A 23769-nucleotide genomic window follows, 5' to 3' on the forward strand; every position below is an offset into this window, starting at 1 on the left:
ATGGACCTATTAGCAAATGCAGAACTACAGAAGGATAAACAAATAAGAGACGCAGAGCTACAGTTAAAACTGGCAGCAGTCCAACAAGCAGCCGCACATTCTCCAAACAGTGAGTACAGCACAGCAGACGCAAGGAAGATTCCGTTTAGCGCTTTTAAAGCTTTTGATGAAAAAGACTGAGATTGATAACTACCTGGCAGATTTTGAGAGACAATGTAACCTGCACCGAATAGTTAGAGGAGAGTGGGTTGCAATATTGTCAGGCAAACTGTCAGGCAAAGCTTCTGATGCTTTCCGGACCGTGCCAGATCAGGATATCCATAGCTACGCCAGGGTTAAAGAAGCGCTCCTAGCTCGTTATGCAGTAACCCCAGAGTCCTACCGACAGAAGTTCAGGGACTCACGCAAAACCACGGAAGACTCTTACGCGGAATGGGCATGCCAGTTGTCCCTGTCGGCCTCTAACTGGGTTAACAGCAGCCAGGCCACCACCGCAGAGGACATTTTGCAACTAATGCTCCTGGAGCAATTTTACAATCACATCCAGACGGATGTCAAAGATTGGGTGAGAGATCGCAGGCCCATGACTCTACCAGAGGCAGCGAAGTTGGCGGATGAATATGCGCATACAACGCAAGACAAACCAGGTCACACCACGGGTACAACCTCCACGACCAACGGCGCCCTCACACCCACCAGCCGCTAGATACCAACCTCCTAACAGACCGATGACATCTAGCCCTCGCTATCCACGCCAGAAGGACAACGATCAACGCTGCTTCCGGTGCAAACAGCTGGGTCACTTCAAGCAGAATTGCCCCCTGAATGACAACACCAGGTCAAATTGGTCTCAACCTGGGTACCGCCCACCAGCAGAAGCCCATTGTGTAGACTCGGCTTGGGATCCCCAGGAGCTGGGTCCGGAAGAACCATTGGACACCCTTTACGAAGTCCTCACGGTACAATCTGTTATTACGGACAACAGGGAACACCATTGTCAGCTGGTCATGGGCGACAGCCATGAGCCGGAGGGGCCCTGGAGGGAGCTGGGCAGAAAGAGGCACCGCCGGCTACCCCCCAAGAAGAAGAGGTCCTGGAAGCCGTATAACAAGCTGACCTGGGAGGAGAAGAAGCGACTGGAAGAGAGGGAGTCGCAGCGGGCGTCCCAGATGCGGGCCGAGATGTTCGCCAAGGGCCCACCGGTGGCCCCTTACACCACCACCCAGTTCCTGATGATGAAGTACCACGTGGAGAGCCTGCAGGACATGAGCAAGCAGGAGCTGATCCGTGAGTACATAGAGCTGGAGGAGTGCATAAGCCGCATGGAGGAGGAGAACAACCACCTGAGGTCACAGCAGGCTGACCCCCCCAGGCTCCATGAACTGGAGATGGAGCTGGAGAAGCTCAAAGAGGAGAACCGGCGGCTGCGGAGGGAGCAGAGGGTGGCTGACCCTATGGGGTACCGATTCCCCCCCCTCCTCCAGACTCTGAGCACCAGTGCTACAGCATTTCAACAAATATAACTTTTTCTTTCTTTTTTTTTTATGAATCTCCTGTGATTGTCACTTCAGAGCCATAACCTGCCCCCTCCCATAGCGGGACACCTAGACGGCGGCGCACAGACCCATTCGCCGTCTTCACACTGACTTCTGGTGACTCTGCAGATTGCACCAAGACTTGGGGACTGAACGGCGTGTGATCTGACGACCCGGTGGCATACCCGAGTCTGAAACAGTTGCCAAGGGAGGTCAGTTACGCCAAACGGAGTTAACCTCGGACTAAAAGCTCTGAACCCGTCAACCCTACTGGACCAGGAAAGGTCCAACCGGGTTTGCCGGAGCAGGGAGAAAAAGGGGGGCCATTGTGAAGCAATTGCCTATATGCTTCAGTGTAATTCTCCCTGCTTGTTTAAGGCTGTTAATGGTATTTACCCTTCTGCAGTCAGTCCTGTTTCAAATGGTAATTGCTCTAGTGTGTTGTGTGGAAAAGCCCTGTGTTTACTGGTTACTGTGATTAGATAAGTGGCTCATGTTAATTATGCTGATTGCTTCATTGTGGTAATTATCTCTCTATATGCGGGGTCGAGCTGTCTAGTTAATGTATTCAGTACAACTAGTAATTAGCGTCACTGATCTCATTGTCTAAAGAAATGTGTCTGATCAGGTTAAACATAGCGGAGCCGAACCGGCTAGATACTGATTAGTTCAAAGAAATATCCTTATTTCAAAGGATCTGTATTGAACACCCCCCACTGTGTGAGGGGGGGCGGAGATTGTCATTGTAACAGTTGTAACCACATATAAGCTCTGTGTTATACCATTAAAAGTCTGTGTTGTTCCAGCAGTAAGCTTGTCTCATGTGTGGCTATTTGGGGCGATTCCATGGACTCCTACTTGTGGAGTATTGGGTGATTTTCGTTATGGGAAGAAGGGACTGTTTGACGGGGATATCTTCCCAATACCGTCACAAATACTGTTTACATATGCGGGCGCTACTTACGTATGCGTTCGCTTCTGCGCGCAAGCTTGGCGGGACGGGGTGCGTTTTTTGGCTCCTAACTTTTTTTGCTGGCTCCTAGATTCCAAGCAAATTTGTCAAACCCTGGTTTATAATACGCGAGTACGCAATCCCGGCCTGATACTGCGCTCTGGCTATAAATTGATGAAGTTATATGATGTAGACAACTATATGTATCAAAGAACCTTCTAACACTAGTGGCCCAATACCCCCCCCCCCTATTTCCTGTATTCCCCTTCATTCATTTATTGTGTCCCTTTTGCTTTTCTCAATGTATGTTATACTGAAAATGTAAAATAAAAATTATACAAAAAAAAGTGACAGATAAGGGAATACCTCAACCCCAATGTACTTAATCTCAGATACCCAGGCTATAGGGACTAGCTGTGACACCTGGAGCTGACCCCCATCATCAATGGCCATGACATTCGATTTTTTCCAATTTACCTGAAGACCTAAAAAATGTGCAAAGTTACCCTATATCTCAAATACCGCTTCCAGAGAAGATCCAGGATCCTCTAAAAGAGGAGCACATCATCAGAATATAAGGCTGTGCATAAGTGTATACTTCCAACTTTGAGAGCCTTAACCGCTGCAGATGTTCGCAGAGCAATGGCTATGGGCTCAATTGCAAGAGCGAATAGAGAAGGGGAGGCATCTTTACCACCTCAGCCTCCCCCACTGAGAGGCACTGAACTTCTGGGGTGCTTTAAGACCATGCTGCAGACAGAGTTATCTGTGGCCAAGACCAAACTTGCTACCCACCTCACAAAAGAGATCCATGAGCTGGGGACCCGCACAAACGACTTAGAGGACAAGATGGATGCGGCCATCACAGTCATAGAAAATCATGAGCAAAATCTATCTGACCTTAAAAAAGAGCTGACATCAACCCTGCTGCGGCTTGAGGACTATCCCGGAGACCGTCATGGATCTTACCTCTACCGCGATGGCACTATTTTAGGAACTGGTGCCCGCCATTCCTATTGACCATCTCGATTTCGACTTCATCCATCGGGCCCTGGGGCCGAAGAGGTAGGATGGTACCCCAAGAGATATAATCAAGTTTACGTACTGCCATACAAAGGAAGCCCTCCTGATGGCGGCCAGAAACAAACCAGAGCTGTGCTTCCAGGGACACCGCAACCAGCTTTTCTCTGACCTATCCCAGATTACCCTCCAGAAGAGTTGTCAAATGACGCCATTTACTACTGCCCTGTTAAACAACCACATTAAGTACACCTGGGGCTTTCCCTTCCGGCTGTCCTTTGACCCTTTCACCTCTGCTTTTTGTTTGCTGTATAGAGCTCTTTGCCCGAAGCATCAGACCGAACCCAGAGATCACCGCACCAGGACCAGACAGACGGGAGGTCAAGTTCTCACTGTACATGGACGACGTGATGGTGTTCTGTGCCGATCGGTGCTCCATCGATACACTCGTCCAGACATGCGAGGACTTCAGCAAAGCTTCAGGGGTAAAGGTCAACTGCGGGAAGTCGGAAAGTCATTCACTTCGGAAAGTGGTTCCTGCCTTCTTCTGCACCCATTCCTTTCATCGTCAAAGCGGACTTCATCAAAATCCTTAAAGTCTGGTTTGGAGCGGAGGGCGCTGCCCTGAAGTCCTAGGAGGAGAGACTGGCCAAGATGCGACAAAAGTTTGGACTTTGGAGCCTCAGAGAGCTCACCGTCGAAGGTAAAACACTGGTACTCCACAGCGAGATTCTCCCTGTTTTGCAGTGCCTCGCCCAGGCCTGGACCCCCTGGTTAACACCTACAAGGCCATCACCAGGGCGGTGTTTCACTTCATCTGGAGCTCCAAAATCGACAGAGAGAAGTGGGCGGTTATAGTCAAGGAACCTCTCAAGGGCAGTAAGGGCGTGCCTGACATTGCCACTCTACTGAGGGTGTTCTTTGCTTGTAACTGCATCTGCTGGACTTTGGTTGACAGAACTGTGGACTCTGGTAGTAACTCCATGTCCCATTTTTTCCTCTGGTCTCTTTGGAGGTCACTTGGATGGGACAAATGGGAAAGTTTCATCCCCCTACAACTGGGACACTCCTTGGATACTTTTAATTTTATCAAGGAGCTGTGGCTGCATGGAGTTAAGCCCGACTTGTGGAAGCCAAAAACTATCCGCAAATGTATCGGACATTTTTTAGACTGTTCCAGGCCTCCCTTCAGCCACTTGCAAAGTGGTCTGGAGAAAAAAGGGATTTTTAATACAGCTTACCTGTAAAATCATTTTCTTGGAGTACATCAGCGGCATATTCATTACTATGTGGGTTATATGGAGTACCTTCAGGTGATGGACACTGGCAATCTCAAACAGGAAGTGCCCTCTCTATATAACCCGTCTCCCATAGGAGTAGTACCTCAGTTTTGTAGCAAGCAGTATGCCTCCCAAAATGTTCCCCAAAAGAGGGGTGGGAGCTCTGTGTCCCGTGATGTACTCCAAGAAAAGGATTTTACAGGTAAGATGTATTAAAAATCCCTTTTTCCTTTCTCGTACATCACGGGACACAAAGCAATGCTTTAATGAGGGGAGGCATACATCTTCCCAAGACAAAAGGATTTAATTCAGAGGTAAACTCAAATAATAATAATAAATCCAACTCAGTCAAGAAAATACATTTAAATTTAACTCAAGGGTGCCCCCGATTCTGAGGGTCTCAAATCGCAGCCTGCAGCACTGCCTGCCCAAAGGCTGTCTCTGCATTCCTTCTTACGTCCAACTGGTAAAACTTTGTAAACGTGTGGACTGATGACCAGGTTGCCGCCTTGCATACTTGAGCCATAGGGATCTGATGGTGTGCTGCCCAGGAGGCGCCCATGGCCCTGGTAGAATGAGCCTTTATTAACAAAGGAGGAGGCAACCTCTTCAAGCCGTAGGCCTGAGTGATTAAAGCGGTAGTTCACCCCCCCCCCGACACATTTTACCATCGAGACAGGCATTGTAGCGCGAGCTACAGTATGCCTGTCCCGATTTTTTTAACCCCGTACTCACCTTGTAGTCGTCCATCGTAGATTCCGGCTCCCGCGGGGAATGGGCGTGCCTATGGAGAGGGAGGATGATTGACGGCCGGCCCTGGCACGTCACTCTCCCCGAAGACAGCCGGAGTAGGTCTCGGCTCTTCACGGCGCCTGCGCACAGGCTATGCGCACGCGTCGTGAAGACCGAGCCTATTTCGGCTATTTCCGGAGAAGCGTGACGCGCCAGAGCCGGCCGTCAATCATCCTCCGTCTCCATAGGCACGCCCATTCCCCGGAATCTTCGATGGACGACTACAAGGTGAGTACGGCGGTAAAAAATTTGTGACAGGCATACTGTAGCTCGCGCTACAATGCCTGATTTAAAGGTAAAATAAAAAAAAAATAAAAATTTCCCGTCGATAGGGTGAACCCCCGCTTTAACTGTTTAATCCATCTCGAGATGGTGGATTTTGCAGCTGCCTGCCCCTTCTTGGGCCCATCCGGCAAAATGAACAACACATCTGTTTTCCGAATCTTCTCTGTAGCTTTAAGATAGGCCTTCATGGCCCTGACAATATCCAAGGTATGCAGCAACCCTTCCTTTCTGGAAATGGGTTTCGGAAAGAAGGATGGTAGTACCAAATCCTGGTTTAGGTGAAAACTGGATATAACCTTTGGCAGAAAGGAAGGATGAGGATGCAGAATAAGATATGGTTCCTTACAGGATAAGGCTGCCAATTCTGATACTCTTCTGGCAGAAACTATGGCGACCAGAAATACCAACTTCCTTGTCAGTAAAACCAAAGGAATTTCAGCCAATGGCTCAAAAGGTTGTTTCTGTAGAGTTGACAGAACAAGATTTAAGTCCCACGGACAAAGTGGTGACTTGACCGGAGGATTAATACGCAAGACCCCCTGAATGAAGGTCTTAACCAGTGAGTGGGTGGCCAGCGGCCTTTGAAACCACACTGACAAAGCTGAAATCTGTCCCTTAATTGTGCTTAATGCCAGGCCTTTATCCACTCCTAACTGGAGAAAACTTAACACTATCAATGGTATATTTGCAGGAAAGCCATTTCTTGGACTCACACCAGCCTACGTAGGCCCTCCAAACCCTGTAATAAATTACTCTGGAGACTGGCTTTCTAGCCTTAATCAGGGTAGAGATTACCTGCCTAGACAGACCTCTACCCCTGAGAATCAGGGATTCAGCCGCCAGGCCGTCAAATTTAGACAACGTAATGCAGGGTGGAGGATCGGGCCTTGAGAGAGTAGGTCTGGTCGTAGAGGAAGAGTCCAAGGGTCTCCCACTGTCATCTTCAGGACTAGTGAGTACCATGCCCTCCGGGGCCACGCTGGAGCTACCAGGATGACTGGCTTGTGCTCCACCCTGATCCTGCGCAACAGGCGGAGTAGTAACTGTAGCGGGGGAAAGGCATATAGAAGTTTGAACTGATGCCAAGGGCAAACCAACGCATCGGTTCCGCAGGCCATAGGGTCCCTTGTCCGGGACATGAACCTGTCTAGCTTCTTGTTGAATCTCGATGCCATGACATCCACGTCCGGCACTCCCCACCTCTGGCAGATTGTCTGAAAGACTTGGGGATGTAGAGACCATTCCCCTGGGGACAGAGTTTGGCGACTTAAGAAGTCCGCCTGTAGGTTGTCCACTCCGGGAATGAATATCGCTGATATGCAGGGTACATGAGACTCTGCCCATAGAAAAATCAAGCTCACCTCTCTCTGAGCGGCCTGACTCTTGGTTCCCCCTTGGTGGTTTATATATGCCACAGCTGTGGCATTGTCTGATTGTATTCTCACCGGGGACCCCTGCAATTTGGATGTCCAAGCCAAGAGGGCTAGCCGAGCAGCTCTGAGTTCCAAGATATTGATGGGCAACTGCCTCTCCACCTCTGCCCAAGTACCTTGGTGAGTAACCATCCAAGACCGCTCCCCAGCCTTTCAGGCTGGCATCTGTGGTCACTATCTTCCAGGTTACGGGGCTAAAAGATTTTCCCTTCAGCAGATTCTGAGGGTTTAACCACCAGCACAGACTTTGCCGGACTCTTGATGATAGTGGCAAAGGAAACTCCAAGGCCTGTGCCTTCTTGCCCCATGCTGCCAGAATGGCTGCCTGTAGGATGCGAGTGTGGCTCTGAGCGTAAGGTACCGCCTCGAACGTGGCCACTAGCTTGCCTAGTAATCGCATACATAGGCGAATAGTTGGTTCTCTCTTGCTTAGAACCAGATGTATCAATTCCTTGATAGCCTAGATTTTTACCAGAGGCAGGAACACCCTTTGCCGTTTCGTGTCTAACCTCATGCCGAGATATTCCAACTGCTTTGTGGGTTGAAATGTTGATTTTTCTCGGTTTAGGACCCAGCCGAACCTTTCCAGGTACTGAACCGAGAGGGCCACTGCTCGCTCCAAGCAAGGAGGCGAGTGATCTATGATTAGGAGGTCGTCCAAGTAGGCTAGGACCGTGACCCCCTGGATCCTTAGATTGGCTAGAAATGGAGCTAGGACCTTCGTGAACAACCGGGGGGCCGTAGCCAGCCTGAAAGGGAGCGCCACAAATTGGAAGGGACGCTGAGCCACCGTGAAGCGCAAAAATCTTTGATGTGGCTGAAAGATCGGTACATGAAGGCAAGCATCCTTTATGTCTATAGAAGCCAGAAAGTCGTCCTTCTGGAGGGCGGCGACTGCCGACCGCACGGATTCCATCCGGAAGGATTGAACCTTTAGGTAAACATTTAAACCCTCTAGGTCCAAAATTAGCCTGACGTCGCCGTTGGGCTTTGGGATGATAAACAGATTGGAGTAGAAACCTAGCCCTTGCTCTTGGGCTGTTACCTCTACTATCACGCCCTGGCAAAGCAGACGATCCAATGCCGCCAGTAATGAGGCCTTTCTTGTCGGATCGTTTGGAATTCTTGACTCCTGATAATGAGGTGGAGGAAACTTTTGAAACTCTAATCTGTAGCCTGGACCGGACCCATTTGTCGGGGATGTTGGTTTCCCAAATCTGTGTAAAGAAACAAAGCCTTCCCCCCCACCCTCGTGGGTGGGGGCGCCCCTTCATAAGGCAGACTTAGGGGCTGGCTTTGCTGGCTTGCGATACCATGGCCTTTTGCCTCCAGGGGCATGTCCCTGTTAAAGTTTGATCGCACAGGAGGCCGTCGATACTGCCTGGAATTTGAGGGCCCCGGAACAGGGGAGAGCTGCCTTTTAAATGCAGGACCCCGAAATTTATTTTTGACTGGTAAAAGGGTACTTTTGCCACTTGAAATAGTCTGAATGTATTTATCCAGATCTTCTCTGAAGAGTCGTCCTCCATGGAAGGGAAAACCTGCCAGAAGCTTTTTGCATGGGGGCTCGGCCGCCCAGTTCTTTAACCATAAGAGCCTTCTCATATGCACTAAAAATAGTGATAAACGAGACGCCTGCTGGATGGAGTCCTTTATAGCAGCCACCGCAAAGCACAGAGCTCTGGGAATATCAGATAGCTCCTCTGCCTGTTGGGCAGGAATGTCTTTAAGCATCTGTTTTGTCTGGTCTTTTAAAGCCTGACAGACCCCGATAGCAGCCACTGCTGGCTGTACCACTGCTCCTGCCGTAGCAAAGGAAGCTTTTAAAAGTGTTTCCAAACGTTTATCAACCGGGTCTTTAAACATATGTATGTTTTCCACCGGGCAAGTTAATGACTTATTTACACATGAGATGGCTGCGCCCACCTCTTAGAAAACTTCTCTTCCATAGGGTAGATAACAGAAAATCTTTTAGGCGGCAACAAAATTCTGTCTGGTCGTACCCAATCCTGGAAGATTAATTCCTCTAACAGAGGATGGACCGGAAAAACTGCATTGCTCAAGGGCGCTTTTAAAGAGCCCAAAGAGGAAACTGCCGGAACCTGAGGCTCTGGTAAGGGCAACTTAAATGCCGAGCGGACCAGGTCTGTCAAAGACTGGACCCACAGACTCTCCGCTTGGGAGGCTGAGAATGGTTCCTCCACAGTAGATTCCTCAATCTCTGAACCTTCCAGGTTCTGGTCCAATTGGTCCTCCTGAAATTCTAATTCCTCCGGAGAGAGAACTTCAGCATCTGAGGATCCACATTTAGGCGAAGGGGATCTAGTCCGCTTCTTGCCTGGTACAGAATTGGTGATCATAGCTGCCAATCTTTTCTCTAGCCCTCCTAGGGAGAGGGCTAGCATTTCCTCTGTGACAAACACAGGGTTGGGTGTATCTGGGCTAGCCTCAGCACCAGACCCCCCTGCTGGCTCAACCAAGGCGCCCACCATTGGATTAACAGGTGGGGAGAGTACTGGCATAGCCTGACTCGTATCCTCAGAATCCGAGGGGGAACCCTTTTGTTTTTTGGCACTTTTTGCATCCCTTGATCCCGAGCCTTTGGGAGCCATGGTACAATACCGAGGTACCCCTGCTTCAACAACTTACTGTTGCAGCTAGGAGAAATCTATGTGGTTTAGGGAACAGTAGTACTACTAACGTCCCAAACCCTGGTGAGGCTCAGTATGTTCAACCAGAAAAAAAATTATATTATTATTTTTTTTTTATATATTATTATATATAACTTTTCTTAATATTATTATTATTATTATATTTTTTTAAAACATAAAGCCCCACCATAATTTCTTTACCAGCCCCTAACCTGCTGCAAAGGGGATTTTAGGCTAACACAATACATTGGAGCTAACTCCAGCTTGTACTACCCCTTTTTCGCCACCGGGAGACACTGATCTGCCGCTCTGTGTCCTCTCCCTTCCAGCTCAGCTTCAGACTGAGCTATGAACGCGGCCTGCTGTGTATAACCGCAATGAAGGCACGCCTCTTCTGACGCTGCCCTGCACGCTCACCACCCCCCCTCCCCCGAACGGCGCGAAAACACTCTATTTGACGTGCCCGCGCGCACGTATGCCGGGGGAGGGGAGCATGGAGGAGACGCGCTGCTGGAGGACCAGAATACAGGGAAGGATTGCTCTCACGGCTTCCGGGCGGCAGATTCGAACCCCGGCCAGGTAGGACTTTTGACAAAGGCAGGTCTCTTAAAGAAGACCTTCCCCAACCAGCGTGCAGCAGGTAGCCAGTAAACTTATCTGGACAGGGGGACCCAGTGATGGGGGGAAAATTTAGATCATCCCGTCTGCCAGACATAGTGACCATGGCTGCCAATGCAGAGCATACTCAGGCTAACCCCCCTTAAGGTCTCCCCTGGAGAGCCTGCTGTCGAACCAAGTCCCGCATGCTCCCCTCTTACCTGCTCCATGCCGCAGGACGTTTGCCTAGCAAAACGGTCCAATCTTCTCCCATCTCCGTGGGTAGCATAGTAGACCTTCAGGCACTGGGGTCCTAGAAGGACCCGACTGTCCTGGACCTATATAGCACCCTGGCAAACAGGATACTTTTGGCTTTGAAAAGAGCTCCAAGTCCTGGGCCCAGGGTCCAGCCCTCTAGAGAGGAGCATTATAGGCAAAAACCCCACGGTTTGGGGCCCGGATACTGTCCACTTTGGCACTGAGGCACTTTGGACAGATCCGGTTAGCCCGCCTTGATCCCAAGGATGTGGAGGCAAAGCTATTCCGTGACCAACACCTAAGACAATGGTGAAAAAACTGAGGTACTCCTCCTATGGGAGGGGGTTATATAGGGAGGGGACTCCCTGTTTGAGATTGCCAGTGTCCATCGCCTGAAGGTACTCCATATAATCCACATAGTAATGAATATGCCGCTCTGTGTCCCGTGATGTACGAGAAAGAAAATGTTTCTTTAAAGAGACTCACCAACAGGCACAAAGATCCGGCATGGATGGAAATCCAAGGGGGGTTGCCGCTCAGGACATTCATGCATGCCAGAAACCTGTGCAGATACAGGCACTGCCCTTTTTGTATCATCCAGGAGGAAACTTCTTTGCACGTTTTCTGGGAGTGCCCCTTTGCACAGGGCCTGTTGAGGGCCTTGAAACCTGAATTTAAAGACTTTGTGCCACAGACTGTTATCGCACACTTCGAGGGGGAACCCTTTTGTTTTTTGGCACTTTTTGCACCCCTTGATCCCGAGCCTTTGGGAGCCATGGTACAACGGTATTGTAACACTCTTTTGTCTAACTCATTCACAGTAGAACATTGACAGCGCCTGGCGGGTACTGTGTTGCTTTAAGGACACTTTATGGTGCGCCAGAAAGCGCCTTATCCACAAGTGGGAGAGGATGTCATTTGAGGACTGTCGCAGACTGGTTCACAGTCTGCTCAGAGACTATACAACTTAATGGATTTTAAAGGAGGAAGAGGAGGTCCCACCTCCCCGTGTATACTTTGGCAGCTCAATAAAGCTTCGGGCCTGTGAACTCTTTTTCCCCATACCCCCCCCCACCCCCAATAACACCCGTTGCCCATTGAAATGCAATTTGACAGAAACGTTATATGGCTTGCTATCTAGTGACATGTTTTTTAGGTAATGATTTCAGGGTAATGTGGTGTCATGCATTACGTGAGGTTTTTGGGTATTAGTACTCTGCACAACACATTAGGCATCATACCACAGGATGAATGTAATTTATTTGTATGCTTGGAACTGTATAGTTATGTAGTGTATTTATGCGTCGTGTCGCAGTACAGAGTGGAATGTACCCTGTTGAAGTATTTTTTTTTTTGTATATTTTTATGCAAAATAAAAGTATACATTTTCAATCAAAAGAAAAAAAAAGGCGTCCAGCCTTGTTACCATGCTCAAATGATTTTTGGGTAATATGTAGCATGTGTTTTTGCGTAAGGTCCAATAAACTGAGCTCATATTCTCTGTGGCACTCAAACCAGATATCCTGTTTATCGTGACTAGGGTCAGTGGCATAGGCAGATTCCGCCGAGGTCACAAAGAGGGTAGATTTCTTACCTCTACTTTTTTAGACTAATGGATCAGAATCAATACATTTCAGTGGACAGCTGTCACTACCAACCATGGTTAAAAGGAGTTCCCCGGTGACAGTTTATGCATCTAGGGTGTATTTGCACCCGGTTAGAAGATTCTGAGATTCAGACTAATGTTCTCAAAGAAAGATTTGTGATGAAAGGGTATGATGCCACTTGTCTGGAAGATACTATTCATTCGGTTCAACAATTCGACCGCAATTACCTACTGACAGACAAATATAAAAGGTGTTAAAGATCGGGGAGATAGATGTGGATTAGCTTTTGTTAATAACCTTCTTCTGTGAAGAAAAGGAAGTAAGAGAATTATGGGTAAACTCTGGCATATATATATATATAAAAAAAAAAAAAAAAAAAAAAAAAAAAAGAAGAAGGAGTGTAAGGTCCACATATACCTACTAAACCAGAGCCACATAAGCCAATGCTTACTGTATAGCACCGGCTCCTGTCATAGGTTAGGCGATACCAAATGCACTCCGCCTGGGACAGCAAGTTTATTACGAAAATCACAGTATATATGGACATATCTGTTCTGCAGTGGTTACTGGGTTGCTTACAAACTAATCCGCAGGTGGAGTGCAGTGTACCTGCGGCTTACCTGCACTGAGCCATAGACTTCTGGTTTTACCTCTGGGTTTGGTGCACTTTCAGAAAGTGCCCCACACCTGCAGTATATAATAGAATTCTATGGCAAAGTACAGCTAAACTGCAGGAAAGCCACAGGTGCACTGCGCTGCATCCACTGTGTGGGTAGACCGTAGACCATCAGTGTAAAAGTAGCTTTAGGCCCCTTTAACTTGATCTGTCTGACCCAACTGGACCCTCCATTCACCTCGTATGGAGCGGCAGATGTGAACAGACTTGTGTCCGTTTACACCTGCCTCCTTCCAATTGGATCTGTCCCCTTCCATTTGATCAGATGAGGGCCCATAGAGTACAGTGGGCTGTGTCTGTGTCCGCTTTGCATACGCTGAGTGGACGCAGACCTGCCATCAGCTCATTGTGGCCCGCGACTGGTTACGAAGTCACTTAAGTGGCCCTCGCGCTTCAAACGGTTGGGCATCCCTGCTTTCAGCCTTTATGCAGTACTCATCTCCCACATACTATTATTGTTTATTATAAAAAAATGTCTTCATTGTCTTATTTTTATTTTGTTATTTTTAATGCATCCTCAGATCGTATTTTTATTACATTTGTTTTTAAACCATATTATTACATCTTGATTGTGTCCCCATTTATTAAAATTAAGGCTTGGTTTCAATACTTAAACTTCCCCCTAATGTGGCTTGGCTAATATGGTATGTTCTATTCAGCATAGGTGAGAGCGAAGCCTGCTTGCACATCGTTAATGAATACAAGACGATGGCGCAACATGGCACCCGTACCCCGATAGAAGTCCTTGGCGACAAAACACGCAGGGAAGAGCGACATGCTTGCGTCATCACAAACTAGAATTGACAATAAATTTCATCTTTCTTAGCCGGGATATTATTGATTGCACAATTCTTTAACACTGTGAGTGATATTCTTAAGATTTCATAAAACATTTAAAAAAGGGTTTTACACTTTTTTTTTTTTTTTTCATTTCATGCCAGTTATCAATGTTTGGGAAATGGATGGTTTGGAGGACTACATGTTAACCAGCTCTTTTGACCATTCTTTCATTAGAAGGTCCCAGTTTTCTGGTAAGAGCATACCCCATTCCCCTTGTTGGTGGTCTTTCCCCTAGGAGGTGACAGTTTATTCTCTTCCCTGCTACTGTTTCTGAAGCAGAAGTATGACGTTTTCCCATTTTGGAAGATTTTCTTTCACATACAAATGTTTACTCAAGGACTATATTTGTGTTTGAGTTTTTACACTTAAGGAATTTACTTATTTCTTAGCACAGCACTTCATGCAAGGTCGTTTTAATAACAAACATTTACCTGCCTGCTCACAGTATTCTATTGAATGCACACTAAACTGCGCTTTCCCAGCTCACCCCAGCTGTGCTGGAATGACAGACTACCATGCACATGCATGGGATGATGTCCTTCCCTAACCAGCCAATCAAGAGGCCGTAAACCCGACACCTGGAAGTAGCCTGGGGGAGGGAAGAGGACACCCATCAGCAAGGGCTTTAACTGCCCCATCACTGGAATGAGGTGGAATTTCTGTGAGGCATTTCTGCATTAACACACTGGAAATGCAGTGCAGCCTGAAAGCATGACAAATGCATCAAAATGCAATTCAGTTACACCAGAAAGAATCTGAAAGCAGAAGCTTCATTTCATTTCATTTGCTTTTTGCTCTAAAGCCAATATACAATATCTTTACCTTTAGGGCACATTCATACTGGTGTGTGCATTGATACAATTGTCTGGCAGCATACCCCAAGGTACACAAATATATGCACCAGCAGCATTTTTGGCAACAACACACAGGGAATTGTACTGCTAGCGCTTTGGGTTGCCATGCTAAATTATTAGCTCTGAAATGAACATAGTAACAAGTTACCATTTACTGTCATGCAAAGGTGTGAAGCCGGCCTTAAAGTGATACTAATGTCTATTTTTTTGTGTTTAAAAATAATAAACACATCATACTTACCTGCTCTGTACAGTTGTTTTGCACAGAGCAGGCCAGATCCTCCTCTTCCCGGATCCCTCTTTGGTGCTCCTGGCCCCTCCCTCCTGCCGAGTGCCCCCACAGCAAGCAGCTTGCTATGGGGGCACCCAAACCGAGCAGCAGCTCTGTGTGTCTATTTAGACATGAAGCCGCGGCGAGGCTCCTCATTGGCTCACTGACTTTGATTGACAGCAGTGGGAGCCAATGGCACTCTGCTGCTGTCTCAACCAATCAAGAGAGAGAGTCTCAGGCAGCCCAGTCTATCCTGCAACATTACTGGATCAAGATTGGCTCAGGTAAGTTTTAGAGGGGCTGCTGCACATAAAAGGTTTTTTATCTTAATGCATAGAATGTATTAAGATAAAAAAAAACTTCTGCCTTTACAATCATTTTAACCACTTAAGGACCGCCTAACGCCGATATACGTCGGCAGAATAGCATGGCTGGGCACAATCACGTACCTGTATGTGATTGTTAAAGCTCAGCCGTGGGTCGCCGGCGGGTGCCGCCCGCGACCTGGTCCGAAGCTCCGTGGCCGCGGGACTCGATCGCCGCTGGAGTCCCGCGATCGGTCCCCGGAGCTGAAGAATGGGGAGAGCTGTGTGTAAACACAGCTTCCTCGTTCTTCACTGTGGCGCCGTCATCGATCGTGTGTTCCCCAATATAGGGAACCACAATCAATGACGTCAGACCTACAGCCACACCCCCCTACAGTTAGAAACACAGATGAGGTCACACTTAACCCCTTCAGCGCCCCCTTGTGGTTAACTCCCAAACTGCAATTGTCATTTTCACAGTAAACAATGCATTTTTTGCTGTGAAAATGACAATGACCCCAAAAATGTGTCAAAATTGTCCTCCATAATGTCGCAGTCACGAAAAAAAAAACGCTGATCGCCGCCATTAGTAGTAAAAAAAAATTAATAAAAATGCAATAAAACTATGCCCTATTTTGTAAACACTATAAATTATGCGCAAACCAATCGATAAACGCTTATTGCGATTTTTTTTTTACCAAAAATAGGTAGAAGAATACGTATCAGCCTAAACTGAGGAAAAAAATTTTTTTTTATATATTTTTGGGGGTTATTTATTATAGCAACAAGTAAAATATATTGCATTTTTTTTCAAAATTGTCGCTCTATTTTTGTTTATAGCGCAAAAAATAAAAACCGCAGACGTGATCAAATACAACCAAAAGAAAGCTCTATTTGTGGGAAAAAAAGGACGCCAATTTTGTTTGGGAGCCACGTCGCACGACCGCGCAATAGTCAGTTAAAGCGACCCAGTGCCGAATCGCAAAAAGGGGCCTGGTCCTTTACCTGCATTTTGGTCCAGGTCTTAAAGCGGGGGTTCACCCTATAAAAAAATTCTAACACTACATCCAGCCCAGTTCTGCAAATAAAATTACACTGACCTTTTTTTTTTTTGCCGTAGATAGCGTTTAGCCTTAGAATTCACCGCGGCTTCCGGGTAGGGAATCCCGCGGGAGTGGGCATTCCTATTGACATGCCGATTGACATGCTAAACGAGGGCGCATATAGCGCGTCACGACTTCCCGAAAGAAGCTCGGGTCGGCTCGGCTCTATTCGGCGTCGGTGCGCAGGCGCCGAATAGAGCCGAGCCGACCCAAGCTTATTTCGGGAAGTTGTGACGCGCTATATGCGCCCTCGTTTAGCATGTCAATCAATTGTCATGTCAATAGGAACGCCCACTCTCGCGGGATTCCCTACCCCGGAAGCCGCGGTGAATTCTAAGGATAAACGCTATCTACGGCGAAAAAAAAAAAAAAAAAGGTCAGTGTAATTTTATTTGCAGAACTGGGCTGGATGTAGTGTTAGACATTTTTTATAGGGTGAACCCCCGCTTTAAGTGGTTAAAGTGTTACTAAAGTCAAATATGTTTTTTAAATTAAAGAAACAAACATGTTATACTCACCTGCTCTCTGCAGTGGTATTGCACAGAGTGGTTCCGATCCTCCTATTCTCAGGTCCCACAGCAGCCATTCTGGCTCCTCCTCTTCTTCGTGTGTCCCCATAGCAAGCCACTTGCTATAGAAGCACACAGTGTCTGTGTCAGTGCCTGGATTTGAAGCTGGAACCTCTACTGTGTCAGGCAATGTCTCTTTTTGATCAGCTATCTGGAATGCTAGACAGTTCATGAGACAGTTTCTTGAATGATCCTGATTTTGGGGGGTGGGCGGAGGAGCCAAAAGGGTGTCAACACCTTAAAACAACCCCCTCCCTATGCCTATATTAAAAAGAATACATTTTTCAAAACAAAGAGAAAAAAAACACCACTTGTGGATGAATTGCAAAGGGTGTCCATACTTTTTTCTTAAACCACACATTTTATTATTTTTCCCACTATGTTTAAGTATATGTTCAGTTAAGCAAATATATTAAAATGGTACAAATTTACAGAAACAGATCAGGTTCAAGTTTGTCAACATTTCGTCAAATTAGGTAACACTAACCTTCTCAATATTTAATTGATGGTTCTTCAATCTTTCCAGATCTGTTGGAATAACTACTTTAGTAAACTTCAGCACAGCACTTTCAAGGCGACGGTATGGCACTTTTTGTTCACTTTCCATTTTTTACAGGGGTGGAATTACTTTTTCTTTAAAATTTCACCTGTGGAATAGTATTTCAAAAAGGTATTAGCATAGGGTGTCCAATCCTATACCATCTAAAAAAAAAAAAAAAAAAACACAGTAATTGGGAAAGTATGCAGTACAATGTAAATCAGGACCCTAAGCAAGTAGATTAGTAGTAAGTAAAACATCTGCAAACCTAATCATTTACTCAACAGATAATTCTGTTACAGTATAAGTATAGTTAAACAAATGAACTGTTATTTAAAGAAGGACCTTCATGAAATGTATTTTTAATTTTACTACCCCAGGGGACCAAGTGCATAAAGAACTTGGTGCTGTTCGGCTCAGTTGCCCCATTGTCACCTAAACACATGTCTTATTGTTGGATCTAGCTTCACCCTATTCTGAAGCCCAGATGATAGGCGTTTCAGTAGATTCAATACTTTTGATTGGATCTCATTTATGGCCATATTCACGTTCAATCTCATGCCTGTTGAGATCCAATGCCTGGTATATCATCGGTGTACTAAGTCTTGTCTCTGAGTGCTTTCAGGTTTGCAGATTTCAGAAGACAGCAGACTGTGCCCAAAAAGTAAGAGACATTAGGGGGTCTAGTAGGTCCCTGATGTCGCCATAAAGATAACCTGTCACCTGCACTACACTATCACATGGGGATTTGCAAGCCCCCTTGAAAGAGCAATACAGTAAACCAAAAAATATTATATTATAATATAATAAAAATTAAAAGGACCCTTTCCCATTGTGCATGCACATACATAAAGAAAAGTAAACACCTAGGATGCATGTACATAAAATGTGGATTGTGCAATGCATATTAAGCATCACCGCACACATCCGAGTGAGAGGAATAATTCTAACACCATTATGTATAGCTCTATTTTGATGACATGTAGGAGTTTTTTTTAATGTATTGCCTATGTAATATTTTAAGTATCCTGCTGTCCTAGAAGACCCTGGAGTTACCAGTAAGTATAATGCTGGGTTTCCAAAATCATCATCAGATTGCAGAGGGAAATAAGAAGTGAAAACTCACTTCCCACCATGTGGATCATGAGTATTATAGATATGGTGAATCCAGTTATATGAACCTCTCAACAGAGGTATAAAAGAGTGATATAATACAAAGGCAGGAAAAGTCCATGCCATATTAGAAAAAAATGAATGGGTAGCCAAAATCCACAAAACAGCATCATATTAACTTCATGTTAAGCAAAACAGGACTGAATCCACAAAGAAAAAAATAATAATTCCAATAATGAGTGGACGTTCTGGTCAACTAAGGACAACCGCATGCCCCTATATATCCTCCTTACATGTATCAATGCAGAAAGGTAATTAAATAATGTATTCAGACATTGATTAGGCTCTGTTAATACATACAGCCATGAGTGTATTTCAAATATGAGGAATATTAATATATATTTTGTGCAAATTTAGCAAAGAAAACATTTTGAGTGCAAGCTGAAAATATAAAGCCCAAAAATAGGTCTGAGCTGTGATGGCGATACTGTATATCCACTCCTCAAACAGTATATTAGCATATAGCAAAAAGTGGGTCTGCTTTATGCTTCTTGGGAACAGGTGCCCAAAACTGAACTGCATATTCCAGATGAGGTCTGATTTGTACAGTGATAAAATTAGGTCTCTCTCTCTCTCTCTCTGGAGTCTATACCTCTTTTATAAAAAGGAAAGGATTTTACTAGCTTTCGAAACTGCAGCTTAGCAATGCATGCGATTATTAAGTCTACGATCTATCAGAACACCCAGGTCCTTCTCCACCATTGTCTCCCCCAGCTGTTAACCCCTAGTACATATGATGCATGCATATTTTTAGCCCGTAAGTGCATAACTTTACATTTCTGAACAGTAACCCTCATTTGCCACATACTGTACTTGTCCAATTAAATATTGCATGGAGGTTGGCTTGTACTGTAAGTTGGAGACTTGTGCTCTCAATCAAACTGTCAAACAATCAAAAAGCTGGTGTCAAAATGTATTCAGAACAGTTGTTGGATTTTATGTTGGTTAGTATACTGCTTTCAAGAGCTGGCGACTACTGTGCAGATGGAAATTTCCAAAAGGACATAAGCTACCAGAACAAACAATTTGCATTTAGTTAGTACAGTATTCAATCTTAAAAAAATTGAATGAGCAAGATCGCACCTGATTGGATACAAGTACGACCCGGAAGAAGAAGAAGAATTTTCATAAACACGAAAAATGATTGCATGAATGATAATAAAAAATATTTTTTAAATGAGATATAAACTGAAATTTCTGTGATAGTGATCAGTTAATAGCAGTATAAAGTTTACGAGTATTCAGTATCTCTTGGATAACAAATAAAGGGTTATAATTGATATTAATATTATTATTACAATTTTTTTAATAAATACTATTATTATTACCATGATTAATTTCTGTAATTTTATAGGATTAAAATTACTATATAATAATTGACTTACTATTTATTTGCGAATAAAGTGTCACATGCACATTACATCACTTCCAGTTCTACATTGGAACGCAAGCTACATACGTGGGAAGTTTTCCTCTGTGGTACGAGAATTTTCAGACCATTAATAGCATTCTTGTTTTCAGCATGGTACGGACATTCTGGGAAAATCAGACAATCGTTTGTCCGATTTTCTAATAATGTGCACTAGGCTTTAGACGGCAGCTTCCTTGGCTGTAAAGAAAAACAGGGTTTAGTTCCGATTTAAATTTGAAAACAGGTAAATATTAACAAGCAATAAACTTGACAGAGGTCTTGAACTTTTCCTGTCTATTTAAACAAAACAAAAAAAGTGTTGAGTTGGGTGTTAACCCTGTAATGCCCAAAGGTAAAACATATCTTAATGCCCGAACCCAGTTTTGCAACTTTGGCATGTGTTAGTAGAACTACTGTATATACTCGAGTATAAGCCGAGTTATTCAGCACATTTTTTTGTGCTGAAAATGCCCCCTCGGCTTATACTCGAGTAACCTTTTTGTGCCTGATCTCCCAGACTTTGGGGACCTGGTACTCTTCCTCTACAAGTGTGCAAAGTTTGTTGTCTGGAGGACCTACGGCTGGGGAGCATCGATTTTTCAAAGCTGGGCACCCCTTCCATAGGCTCCCATGTTAAACGTCAGTCTAGTCATGGACACAGTGAGGCATGGGCACAGTGAGGCATGAGCACAGTGAGGCATGCAGATGGACACCCTAGGCTCATACTCGAGTCAATACGTTTTCCCATTTTTTTGTGGTAAAATTAGGTGCCTCGGCTTATATTCGGGTCGGCTTATACTCGAGTGTGTATATATATATATATATATATATATATATATATCTCATTCGCAACTACTTCAAGTAAAACTAAACCACTTGTGAACTACCTCCCAATCCTCTCTTGTGTATGCAGATACCCTGCTAGGCCGCATACACACGATCGGTCCATCCGATGAGAATGGTCTGATGGACCGTTTTCATCAGTCCAAACCGATCGTGTGTGGGCCCCATCGGTTAGTTAACCTTCGGTCAAAAAAATAGGAACTTTCTTTAAAATTGAACCGATGGACGCCTAACCGATAGGTCAAAACCAATCGTTAGCATGCAAAAGCATTGGTTAAAAACTCGCACATGCTCAGAATCAAGTCGACGCATGCTTGGAAGCATTGAACTTCGTTTTTTTCAGCATGTCGTTGTGTTTTACGTCACCGCGTTCTAACACGATCGGTTAATTAACCGATGGTGTGTAGGCGCGACGGACCATCAGTCAGCTTCATCGGTTAACCAATGACAACGGTCCTTCGGACCGTTCTTATCGGATGGACTGATCGTGTGTACGAGGCCTTAGTCTCTTCCAGGGAGCTGGGAGAGGGGAGGGGAGGAAGCAATAATTGTCAATAGTCTTTACTACCACTTTTAGCATTATTACCATTTAAAATTCAACTGCAATTTCAAAAAGACTAGAATTCTGTCTGTGAAAAAAACAACACACTTACCATTTATGGAGCCATTATTCCTTTACCAGGCATTGCATCTGTAAAAAAAAGAAAAAAAAAAAAAAGAACAAAAGAATGAGAACTGTTGTGGCCACTGTATCTCATCAGAGCTGGCAGTTCGAAAACTTTCCAATCATTTATAATCCTCCTAAAGTTAACTGACATAACAGAATATATACAACATAACTTTAAAGTGGTTTTAAAGTATGAAGGTTTTTTCCTTAAAGGGGTTGTAAACCCTTGTGTTCTTTCACCTTTATGCATCATATGCATGAAGGTGAAAAAACACCTTGCTATGCCTGGCCCCCTCGAGCCCCCGTTTTACTTACCTGATCCCCGAATTTCCGTTGGCGCGATCCTATGTTGCTTGCTCTGCTCGGCTGCAGAGATCTGGAAATGTCTCCCTGCCTGTGGTTAGCGCAGTGCCGTGCAGACTTCCTGGTGGGCTCTGCACATGGACTGTGCACATACGCCAGAGCTCATCACTACTCCACAGTAGCTCCATCCGGAAGGCCAGTAATAGACGAGGCACCCATATTGGCTAGGACGCAGTGCAGCCTGCCCCCTGCTACTTCCTCAACCAGTATCTGGCTGTTACATCCCTCTATGTCCTTCCATCACCCACTCCTGACTCCCAGCCCACCCAGATTACTTTATAGGTGGTGGCAGGTGATAGCTGAGCAGTGCAACCTGTTTTTTAGGGGGAGGGGGTCAGACACTTCAGTCAGCCCCTGCCTGGGACAAACAGATTTTTCAGGATTCTGGCTGGGACAGCCTCAGCCCGGGACATGGGGCTGAAATTACTGAATGTCCCGGTAAAATCATGACTGTTGGGGGCGCCTGGTGCAAGGAGGGACTCTGCTGCGGACGCCTGGTGCAAGGAGGGACTCTGCTGCGGACGCCTGGTGCAAGGAGGGACTCTGCTGCGGACGCCTGGTGCAAGGAGGGACTCTGCTGCGGACGCCTGGTGCAAGGAGGGACTCTGCTGCGGACGCCTGGTGCAAGGAGGGGCTCTGCTGCGGACGCCTGGTGCAAGGAAGGGCTCTGCTGCGGACGCCTGGTGCAAGGAGGGGCTCTGCTGCGGACGCCTGATGTAAGGAGGGGCTCTGCTGCGGACCCCTGATGCAAGGAGGGGCTCTGCTGCGGACCCCTGATGCAAGGAGGGGCTCTGCTGCGGACGCCTGATGCAAGGAGGGGCTCTGCTGCGGACGCCTGATGTAAGGAGGGGCTCTGCTGCGGACGCCTGATGTAAGGAGGGGCTCTGCTGCGGACGCCTGATGTAAGGAGGGGCTCTGCTGCGGACGCCTGATGTAAGGAGGGGCTCTGCTGCGGACGCCTGATGTAAGGAGGGGCTCTGCTGGGGACACCTAATGGCATCTGGTGGCAGGCGACGATGGAACGCTCAGGGCTTCCACCAATTCTGCATTATGGTGAGTTTTATCTATTTTATTTTATATAATAGGACAAAAATGTGTCCCTATACATTTTTGACAATGTTGGTAACTATGGCACAGAATAACAAAAAAAAATGGTCCGGTCATGAAAGGGGTAAAACCTTCTGAAGATCAAGTGGGTAACACACATTGGCCACTCTCAAAGGCTACCACAAAAATAAATAAATAAAAAAACCACAGGAAAGTTCCTCAGTGTGAAGATGAGCCCTTCTCGTCCCATACTAACTATATTGTTAGAGACCTCCACTGGGCGCTACACAAATGTGTGTGATTCCATCACAGTGCAGCCAGGAGACTACTGAAAGCGAATACCTGTTCAGACCGGCTAATCCTGAACAAATCAGCGGCTAATGAGAGCAAGTCCAGCTACCGACACATCTTTCCCCCCCGGCGTGGAACGCGGAAGCTCCTCTCCGCTTATTGACATGCTCGTCACGTGATCCAGCACGAGCGGTGACATCGCTGTGTCATGTGACCGCTCTGGCTTTGGCAGCTGAAGCGCGCTGGCATGGTGCGGGCAGCGTGAGGGACATGGAATTAGCCAGGCTCATGTGCACATGATGCTTGTCTTATGAAGGTTTTGCAGTTGTCCAAATTCCTATAGTATTACATGCACTTTGAGATAGCTAGAACATTTCTGCTGCAATTTTTTTTTTTTTTTTACATTTT

General features: G+C 46.0%; 1 protein-coding gene across 3 annotated transcripts in view; it reads right to left on the reverse strand.

The window, feature by feature from the left end:
- The window catches only part of STX17 (syntaxin 17), a 117906-nt gene extending 94353 nt beyond the window's left edge, over nucleotides 1–23553 (reverse strand). The window contains exons 1-4 of one of the 3 annotated variants that reach the window (XM_040353344.1): nucleotides 23413–23553; nucleotides 21647–21684; nucleotides 20199–20348; nucleotides 17516–17675 (exon numbers count right to left, since the gene is read on the reverse strand). In XM_040353344.1, the coding sequence (XP_040209278.1) occupies nucleotides 17516–17635 (120 nt within the window). In that variant the 5' untranslated portion in view covers nucleotides 17636–17675; nucleotides 20199–20348; nucleotides 21647–21684; nucleotides 23413–23553. Of the gene's footprint in view, nucleotides 1–17515; nucleotides 17676–20124; nucleotides 20349–21646; nucleotides 21685–23412 lie in introns of all 3 variants that reach the window. The other 2 variants (XM_040353343.1, XM_040353345.1) reach the window with 2 other exon arrangements.
- Between the last annotated feature and the right edge of the window lie 216 nt (nucleotides 23554–23769).

Source organism: Rana temporaria, chromosome 5 (assembly GCF_905171775.1).
Source record: "Rana temporaria chromosome 5, aRanTem1.1, whole genome shotgun sequence".
Taxonomy (NCBI): Eukaryota; Metazoa; Chordata; class Amphibia; order Anura; family Ranidae; genus Rana; species Rana temporaria.